This window comes from Cydia strobilella, chromosome 1 (genome assembly GCF_947568885.1).
Source record: "Cydia strobilella chromosome 1, ilCydStro3.1, whole genome shotgun sequence".
Classification (NCBI taxonomy): domain Eukaryota; kingdom Metazoa; phylum Arthropoda; class Insecta; order Lepidoptera; family Tortricidae; genus Cydia; species Cydia strobilella.
Window position 1 is genome coordinate 12,437,134 of NC_086041.1, and position 10,714 is coordinate 12,447,847.

Consider the following 10,714-nt stretch of genomic DNA (forward strand, 5'->3'; position numbering starts at 1 on the left):
TCACATTTGAGGAGTTCCCTCGATTCCTCATGGATCCCATCATCAGAACTCGAGCTTGACAAAAATGTGTCTTGAAAACCTAACTTGCTTAACAAACATAACGAAGAGGACAAATCGCCAAACGTGAACTATGCGTCATTGAAGAGTTCCGTTCTGATCATCATCAGCAGTTCCACTTCATCAAATGTCACTTTTTTAAATGTAAATGCTTGATTTGTTGACGAAAATACTAAAATCACTATGTATGCCTTTAACATTTGAGGAGTTCCCTCGATTCCTCATGGATCCCATCATTAGCACTGCGTTTTGACAAAAACGGGACCAATCTGTATGTACATACTTACAATCAAAAAAAGAATTTTCAAAATCGGTCCAGAAATGACGGAGTTATGGAGTAACAAACATAAAAAAAAAACATACAACCGATTGAGAACCTCCTCCTTTTGAAATCTTAAAGTCGATTAACAATACTAACCGATGGCTCTGGCGACGACGCCCGCTTCCCCTTCCAGGTCGAAGTCTTGCTGGTATCCCACAACTGCGTTGGCTCCCAACTCGGCCGCCTTAAGGCCTACCAATCGTTGTACCTAAATATGATACATTCATTTATTTATAGTATTTACACACAAATTCCTGAACATAAGTATAGTATAGGCTGAATATGGCTAGTGTTGGTAGTGCGACTGATTGATTGTGGCGTGATATGAATGTTAAATATAAAGCGGTTATAGCGTTAGATCAAGATAACTCTGCAACGATTTTGACAGCATAGACCGTGAGTGTTATTTATACGTCGTAAAATTACACTTTCAGTCTGGGCTATCAAAATCGCTGCAGACTTAACTTGGTCTAACTGTAACACTCTCCGGTTTGTGAGCGAGACAGTGCTATCATATGCATGTTCATAGCGATATCCCTCTCGCACACTGGAGCGGGATGCGGATCCGCATCTAATGCGAAAACCACCTTACGGGGTATATTTATTTACATACATAGCGGGGAAAGAAAGTGTAGAAATCTATGCAATTTTGTCTCAGGCGACGCCACTTGGCATTATTGTTTCTTGGATCATACTAAGCTGATCTAATCACCTAGCTACGAGATTAATTTTAGTCTACGCCCCACAAAAAGGGAGGAGGCAAAGACGGTTCCAGCGGTACCTAAGTACAAATTACGCAAAATGTTTTTTAACATTATTTTCGTTAATACCTGGTTACTCAGTTTGATGAATGCGACCTGGCGCGCCTCGTTGGAAGCCCTCGGTGTTCTGATCTTGTCGATCCACTGGTACTCTGGGTCATCGTTGACTACCAGCTCTTCAACAAACCCGTGTATAGCTGTGACTTTGTAACCGGGCGGTATCATCGGACCTGGAGAGTAATATTTAGGTAATATATTATTATTGGCCGCAGCCTAATGCGGCAACCTCCTGTTTTGGATATTTTTTACATAACTTCTGCTTTAAGGCCAGCCGAGTGTGAAAAATCGTAGCGCTTTTTAGATCATATTTAATACGGTTGTCAAAAAAGATGAATAGCAATCTTAGGGCTTTCTCTAGTAACTAGTAGTATTCAAAACCTAGTTAAATAACCGCCGCTCGATAGAAACAAATCACGAATATAGGTCTTAATCGAAGCTTTATTGTAGCTAGATTTGCACAAAAGCTATTAACATGAAAATTGCGTCTAAAAATTGTATTCTTATTTTCGATATGTAATTTTATTTTCGATTGAACTAATCGTTTACTTTATTAAATAACAATTCAAAAACTCAAAAACAATAATATCCGCGATCCCTGGCAGCACAACCGTCCGTTCAGTGATCAGCGAGCTGCGTTCGGAGGAGGACCTAAACCTAAACTCACGGCGCCTTAAGAGGAATCAATTTGAGAGTTGGAACATAATATGACAGACGAAGGTAAACATTAAACGAAACAAGGACGTTCAAGACACGTCCAAGCAAATATTTCGCGTTGAATGCAAAGACCTGCTGCTTTAACGCAATTCACTCTCAGTGACCGGCTAGGTGAGTTCTGTGTCCGAAGACCTTTTTCGCTACAAACAGAGTATCAAGTATAATATTACACAGGTCGAATGGACACTCACAGTGGAAGAACTGCACGCCGCAGCTGGAGGTCTTGTACTTGTTGAAGTCCGAGAACAGCTCCACCTTGACGATGACGTTCAGCTCGCCGCGGATCCCGTGCATGGTGTCGAACACGGGGATCCATCCTGACATCATGGCTCCTATTTAAAAAAAAAACATTATAATTATAATCCTTGAAAAGCGTTGTGAGGCTCCTGACAGTCACTGCTCATCATTATTCCGTGTAAGACTAAGGAGCAATGAAAAGGGGACACCTTGAAAACAAATTTTCATGAAACGTCATCCGTTTCCATATTAGTGCATTACTAAATTAAGTCTTTTGGGACTTTGGGTACGAATGATGTCCGATCTGATGAGTTATTAGTATCCAAAGTCGTATGTGTAATATCGACCTTTGGCGATCGATACACACGATTAGAAAATGTACCACATTGTCGCTTGCCATAGGGACGCTCTGACAGGTTATTCGTATAAATCGTCACATATATCGTTTTAATTAACTTAAAGGATTATTAGATAAGACTCTCTTTGCGTTCATTTTGTTTCGGTATATTCTCAATAGAACATTTGCAGCAAAATTAATTCAACTTTAATAAAACAAAATTACACCATTTCCTACTTAGCACCAGTCCTGTTGCAGAATATTATAGCTAACTGACTACATCAGGCACAGAATAACTAATAGTACTACCCTACAGGCGCAGCCTGCTTTTTCTTTTCTGTGAGTGTGGCTTACTCCACTTTTTACAGTTACTGCTATTTTATTATTTACATACTATAAACGAACTTTCATAGCCTTAAGAACATAAAAAACTCATTATCGTCATCATCATCATCAGCCTACATAGGTACGTCCCACTGCTCGGCATTGGCCTCCTCTCAGTGTACATGAAGGGTTCCGGTGAAGGGAACTCGAATTTGTGTTGCTAGTAACACAAACGTGTCGTTGAAAACCTATAAAGTAGCTCAAAGATCATCATTAGACGAGTGAATCTTCTGTACTCTAGTATTATTGCTTATTCTGTGCTATCCGTGCGGCGAAGTTGTAAATTGAATTTCAACCTTATCACCACTTATCACGTTGACAAACGATTCATACCTCCGTGCGGTGCGGCAGCTCCACCTTTCGTGTTCGCTACCCTAGCCAGCAGCGGCGCAAGACTGATGACGACCTTTCCGATAGCGTCGTTGGCAGAGTACGTGTCGTGGTCCATCAGGCGCAGCTGCAGCGGCTCGTCTTGCAGCTCTGATTCGTCCACCTGCAATAGTATCAATTGACACAATTATTGAAAGTCATAATGTAATGATTGTCAGATTATCGTTAGTCATAATTCTGAAACCGTTAACTTTTCAGGATTTCCGTTAGGTATACGGTATGGGTATCCTATAGATAGGTAAGGTTAGGTTTGTTTTGTGGCAACCCTGAAAAGTTACGCGTTTCTGAGAAAAACCAAAGACTAACGAAAATGCGGACAAGCAATACATTATGACTTAAAACTTTATGGGAAACAATAGACCCGGCATAGACAGTTGTTACTATAGCGCGTAATTTCCGGACATTTTCCGTTCCCGGCTACCTGGGAATTTTTATAACAGTTTTGGGTATTTTAGCGTCAAATTTCTGGTAAGCAACAGAATGTCAACAATAGAGGGTAGTAATTTCGAAATAGCAGCACTATTTTTTTTTATACAGATTGTAATTCATCTCATTTATAAATTTGTTTAAAAGTTTTACTTAAATATAATCTTGTTCTTAGATGGAAGTAAACATATACAACAAAGGAACATCAACGTCAAGCGTATAATTATTAGCCATTATACGTAAATCGTATTTTAGCCAATAACACTGTTTAGATCAACACAAACAAAGAGCAACTAGCAGACGGTCGCCAGACATTTACGAAAATAAACCAAACATATGGCATTTGTATCTGAGCCAAGTTTTGGAACCAAATACCTATTATGAATCTGCCCAGACTAGGTTAGTACAGTATAGTTCTCTTTTTCTTTACCTACTTTAAATTGTGGTAAGATTGCAGTGACTGAATATTGCACAGGTTGATTCAATTATACAATATATTATGCCATTTTAATTAACGATAAGTAATTTAAACAAACATTAAAACAGATTGTATTTTGTGGTTGGGTGCAAGCTGAGTTTGTCCAAACTAAGAAATTCAAAAATACTTAAAGCTTCATAGAAAAAAAACGGACAAGTGCGAGTCGGACTCGCGAGGGTTCCGTACTTTTTAGTATTTGTTGTTATAGTGGCAACAGAAATACATCATCTGTGAAAATTTCAAATTTTATTAGCTATCACGGTTCATGAGATACAGCCTGGTGACAGACAGACGGTTAGACGGACGGACGGCTGAGTCTTAGTAATAGGGTCCCGTTTTTACCCTTGGGGTACGGAACCCTAAAAACAGAAATTTGATAAATTAAAATGCTCAAGATTTGATTGGTTTTCACATTTTACCATAACAAAGTATTTTCAAATATTTAATCTTAGTGACTTCTTGTTTAGTTGTTGAATAGGTAATTTGAATGAATGACAGTCATTATTGTCAAACATAATATGTAGGTACATTGATTCCGTCTGTTATAAAGCATAAAAATTAATGTCTTTGGGGTGGGCAGGTCACAGTATAAGATGCAAGACAGAGAAGTGGAGCCAATCTAATGTGGCAACACAACAATTTACACGAGGGGAAGACGAAATCATACGTACAGTGGGACCACTCTGAACAAGGGTGGCAAGAGAGAGAAAATACTGGAAGGAGTTGGAGGAGGCCTTTGCCGACAGGCACACTGAACTAATAGACTTCATATAAACATTCAAAACTAATTTATTATCACAAAATCAAACATGTTCAGAACAAAGGGCTATATAAATAAATAAATAACACATTATGATTTTACTGTGCCATTTTAGTTATAGAATGAATATGGCTTGGCAAAGAATTTGCTTTTAGTGAAACATCCATACTAATATTATAAATGCGAAAGTCTGTCTGTCTGTGTGTTCCCTCTTCACGCTTAAACCGCTGAACCGATTTAGATGAAATTTGGCATAGTGATAGATTGAGTACCTGAGAAGGACATAGGATAGTTTATATCCCGAAAATCATCCCTTAATAAAGTAAAAAGAGGGGTGGAATTGAGACAATTAACGAAGTGCCTCCTAATTTGTGTGCATAATATGCTCAAATTTAGATTGCTATGAGAATTTTTCCAGGCGCTAAATTTACTTTAGCTGCTGTTACTAAGTCCGCGCAGACGAAGTCGCGGGCAAAAGCTAGTAAACAATAAAGCTTTTACAAGTGGTATGTGGGATGCTTTTATGTCACAATTACTTTCAGTTTAGGATTAACACATGGTTGTAATATTGATTCTCTACCATAAAATAAAGTTACTTAGTTTTCTATAACACACAGCCACAGAGCCACACTTTGCCGACCCATGTCCTAGATGTACAATATCAGCATTAAAGTATACCTGTTATCATTATGATAAAAAACAAAAACCATCTATCAATCACAAACTAGATGTACAGTCGGCATCAGATCTTTGTTCAGATATTTGTGAGCGCCTTGGCCGATCCGATATAACTGATGCAAACTGTACCTCTGCCTTTGTTGCCTCTTAAGTATTTGTGATAAGTTTTATACATTTGATTTCTTACCTTATAACAATAAACATAAAAGTCTATATTACAAAACATATTGGTAATGTTTATTAATACTGGTTACTACTACCTGGGCCGTGTTGCATAATAAACTACAACTAATATTAGAAGCGGAACTCCTTTTCAGATTTTTACATAAAAGTATAATAACCATTTTTCTGTCACAACCTAGTGGTTATTTACACTTAATATTGGTGTGAACTCATTATTTATCATTATCCCCACTATTTCTACCACAATTTCAGAAATAATATTAAAGTGGGACTTTTGAGACATACTTAGTTTTAGTAATGACAATGTAGAGTTAAAATATAATTTTAAGGCTAGGCCACACCGGCTGTGTGTGCGCAGATGTGCCCTAAAATGTTGGTGATGCGCAATCACACATCACGCAAGCGGTGTGTCGTCTCTCATAAAGAACTGTATAATACAAAGCGCACATGCACGTGCACGTCTACGAACATGCACCCAGCGTGCACAGGCCTTTATACTTTATATAAACAAATCAATGACAGAGCTAAATGAAATTCAAAACTACCTACTGAATATTAAAAAATGCTAGAATAAAGTTAATCCCAGTGGAACCTGCATGAAAACATGTATTCTATGTTGTAATAACTACTTGTGTGTAGGTATATTATTTCTTGTTTACCTCAAACCGATACCATTCTGTGCTGCTCCAATGTGGGTTTAGAGATTTTCTGCACACATCAGTTTTGTGTGTAACACTCCCAAACTTGATCTCCACGAAGGCATCCGTGGTGTCACTTGCGCGGTCCATTACCGGCAGGTTCCGCCCGGCTAGCACCTTCACTTTGATTTTCCCAGGCATATTGACTTAAAAACAACTCTTAATAAAACATAAATTAACGTTCAAGTGGTATTTAAATATTCCCAAACAGTTTTCACACCATGTTAACCCGCATTATCACCTCTTCACACAATAGATTAGCACATTTTATCCGACAATTTCGAACACAAATACTGATTGGAATCTTATCAAAGAATAGATGTGTAGACGACACACAGATAGATCTGGCGATAACTTCGTTTTTATCGAGTTATACTGAAGCGGCACTAATATTTTGAGCGTATCAAGCCAATATAGTCAACTGTTTACTGCACATTTTCGAGTAACCCACAATGTTATTTTGAGAGAAAATATTTGTGTCTCGTACGCATTTGGGATGCGTATTACGCGACGGTGTAGTATAAACACTGCACCTCTAAGCGCCTCTGTAATGTCGAAACTGTTCTAAAAGTAATGAGTAGGTTTATTAATAGACAAATGAAGCTTTTATAAATAATTTGTAAGTGATAGGTGCAACAGCACGAGCAGACGAGCACGACAGTGACAATGACAATTAGTGTTAGTGACAGTTTAGACAGTTGACAGTTGTCAAAGTAAATGTCAAATCTGTTGCCAAAATACGGGTGCGTTCCAAATTGTATTAAGGAATATCAACATTTTTAAAGTGCAGTAGGTTCTGAAAACGGATTTTTGAAAAAGTCGTAGTGCTTTTGTGGATCACAATATGACTGCCATAAATTTAATTAAAGCCTGACCAGGAATATATGATCACGCGCCATGTTGCGGAATTTCATTGGAACTAAATTTTTCATACTAAACTGAACTGGCACCACATACATGAGAATAAACAGCGCCCTCTTGACAATGATCATATATTTCTGGTCGGGCTTTAGCAATCTTGAGGCCATCTTGAGGCCTTTCCCTCAGAATAAGCCTTTCCTTTCTTGAGGGACTGTATCATAGACATAGCATATATAAGTATAGACCTGTACCGCTGGCTATATTTTGACCCCTAGGTTATAAAAATATTAAAGTCAATTCTGTTTTCGCTTATGAATACTTTGTTAAGATGTAAATCTTACATTTTGTTTTGTGTCATATATATAATTTGCTTTTCTAGTAATTTGTTATTTTGTGGTAATTATTTTTTATTTTGAATTATCTTGGAGAAAAAAATATTCGAGAGAAAACATGTAACTGTGTTGCATTTAGGATAGTGTTTTTAGTGTGAAAACATAGTTTGTGTCAATTACGTCCACTGCAATCTGATACTATGTCATATTATTCTAAATGACACAAAAAAAAATTAGTTAAAAAAAAATACTTAGGTCGAATTTAATCGTTTAAATAGGCCCATTAAATGATTTTGTGTCTTATTAAGGCATAGCTTCATAAGATATTTGATGATTTTGTTGTAACAGGCTGTCACCGTTACAAAAGAATATTAAAGATATTAGAGTTTACATCTTATTAATTTGAAATGCGGGATAAATAAGATGTATGAATTTGTGTCACTTGCATCCACTGCATAAACAAATATTACAAAAATATTATTTGCGTTCAAACGAAGCTAGCGGGCGGTCTGAATGGGCAACGGAGGCCGTGCAGGGTGGGGCCGCGGCGTGACCTTGCCGTACGCAACGCATGTTTACTTCGCCTGTGCGCCAAATTCACGCAACTTATTCAAAGAAGTTACGCAAACAACACAACAACAAGCAAGCAAAGAATGCGTCGAATTATCTTTTACCTATTTAAAACTCATAGATATTGTACAATGTCACCATTATGCAAAAGAACTGTAAGTACATGTTTGATTTGCGAGCGAGCTGGCAACATTGCGCAGGGAAATCTTAAAAATATCGCGTTTACGTGAACGCCACATACATTTGTGACAGTGATAGGGAAAAGGTACCACTAAAGTAAAATTTGGTTATTAATACCGTGACTTTCTTTCATTCTTTGATAAAAAAAAATTGCTATTTATGCAACAAGTGCGGAAATCATCTTTACGCACGTGTATCATACAATGTTTTACTATGCATTGTGCGAGTAAATAAAAAAACATGTCATGGCAAATAAGTTTAATTATTAAAAGGAGTGTTTTAAATCGACACGAGTTGCGAATTACCTATTCGCACGTGTATCGTACGTTTTACAGTACATATGGCCCTTTAAACTTTCGACATATGCACGGTAAGCGCTCTTTTCCGCACTAGTGCGAGAAAGTAGCACCATATGTACTGTAAAAAAAAATTGAAAACAAAAAGCACTAGTGCGGAAAAGCAGTACTTTCCGCAAGATATGGCTCCGTAGGAAACGCACTTTTCGAGCACATGCATTGTAAAAAAATATATAGGACTGTATCTCCTAAACCATGCGTCGTAGCGCAAAAATAATAAAATTTTCGTTCCCCTTTATGTAACCCAAAAGTAATACATGAAAAATACAATGAAAAAAAAAGAAACAAAATCTTTATAGGGCTGTATTAGCTGTATCTCCTATATCGTGCATCGTAGCGCAAAAATAATCAAATTTTCGCTCCCCTTTAAGAAGCCCCTAATTAAGATTTAAAAACGCAAAAAAGAAAAAAAAGCGGAAAAAATCTTTATAGGGCTGCATCTCCTAAACCGTGCATCGTAGCACAAAAATAATAAAATTTTCGTTCCCCTTTATGTAACCCAAAAGTAATACATGAAAAATACAATGAAAAAAAAAGAAACAAAATCTTTATAGGGCTGTATTAGCTGTATCTCCTATATCGTGCATCGTAGCGCAAAAATAATCAAATTTTCGCTTCCCTTTAAGAAGCCCCTAATTAAGATTTAAAAACGCAAAAAAGAAAAAAAAGCGGAAAAAATCTTTATAGGGCTGCATCTCCTAAACCGTGCATCGTAGCACAAAAATAATCAAATTTTCGTTCCCCTTAAGAAACCCTTAATTAAAACTTAAAAAAAAACCAGGAAAAAAACTTTATAGAGCTATTATAGCTATATATATATAGATATAATATCTCCTAAACCGTGCGTGGTGGCGCAAAAATAATAAAAATTTCGTTCCCCTTTATGAAGCCCCAAAGTAATATACTAAAAACACAATGAAAAAAAAGAAAAAAAATAACAAAAAAACTTTATAGGGCTGTATCTCCTACACCGTGCATCGTAGCGCAAAAATAATTAAAAAAATCCCTTTAAGAAACCCCTAATTAAGATTGAAAAACGCAAAAAAGAAAGTGGAAAAAAATCATTTTAGGGCTGTATCTCCTAAACCGTGCGTCGTAGCGCAAAAATAATAAAATTTTCGTTCCCCTTTACGGAACCCCAAAGTAATATACAAAAAACACAATGAAAAAAAAAAACAAAAAAAACTTTATAGGGCTGTATCTCCTAAACCGTCGTAGCGCTAAAATAATCAAAATTTCGTTCCCCTTTGTGGAACCCCAAACTAATATACAAAAAACACAATGAAAAAAAAAAACAAAAAAAAAATCTTTATAGGGCTGCATATCCTAAATCGTGCATCGTAGCGCAAAATAATCAATTTTTCGTTTCCCTTTAAGGATCCCTTAATTAATACTTAAAAAAAAAAAACAAAAAAAAAACAGGAAAAAATCTTTATAGAGCTATATCTCCTAAACCGTGCGTGGTAGCGCAAAAAGAACAAAATTTTCGTTCCCCTTTACGGAACCCCAAAATAATATACAAAAAACACAATGAAAAAAAAAAACAAAAAAAAAAATCTTTATAGGGCTGCATCTCCTAAACCGTGCATCGTAGCACAAAAATAATCAAATTTTCGTTCCCCTTTAAGAAACCCTTAATTAAAACTTAAAAAAAAAAACAGGGAAAAAAACTTTATAGAGCTATTATAGCTATATATATATATATAGATATAATATCTCCTAAACCGTGCGTGGTGGCGCAAAAATAATTAAATTTTCGTTCCCCTTTATGCAACCCATAATTTATATTAAAAAAAAAAAACGCAAAATTTAAAAAAAAATCATTATAGGGCTGTATCTCTTAAACCATGCGTCGTAGCGCAAAAATAATTAAAAAAACCCCTTTAAGAAACCCGTAATTAATACTAAAAAAAAAAAAACAAAAAAAACC

At 36.4% G+C, this 10,714-nt stretch overlaps 1 protein-coding gene across 2 annotated transcripts in view; it reads right to left on the minus strand.

Annotated features, from left to right (window-relative positions):
- LOC134741283 (uncharacterized) overlaps nucleotides 1-7,126 on the minus strand; it is a 28,986-nt gene extending 21,860 nt beyond the window's left edge. For both annotated transcript variants that reach the window (XM_063674010.1, XM_063674001.1), the window contains exons 1-5: nucleotides 6,447-7,126; nucleotides 3,206-3,365; nucleotides 2,106-2,246; nucleotides 1,210-1,370; nucleotides 476-587 (exon numbers count right to left, since the gene is read on the minus strand). In XM_063674010.1, the coding sequence (XP_063530080.1) occupies nucleotides 476-587; nucleotides 1,210-1,370; nucleotides 2,106-2,246; nucleotides 3,206-3,365; nucleotides 6,447-6,626 (754 nt within the window). In that variant the 5' untranslated portion in view covers nucleotides 6,627-7,126. The remainder of the gene's footprint in view (nucleotides 1-475; nucleotides 588-1,209; nucleotides 1,371-2,105; nucleotides 2,247-3,205; nucleotides 3,366-6,446) is intronic.
- Between the last annotated feature and the right edge of the window lie 3,588 nt (nucleotides 7,127-10,714).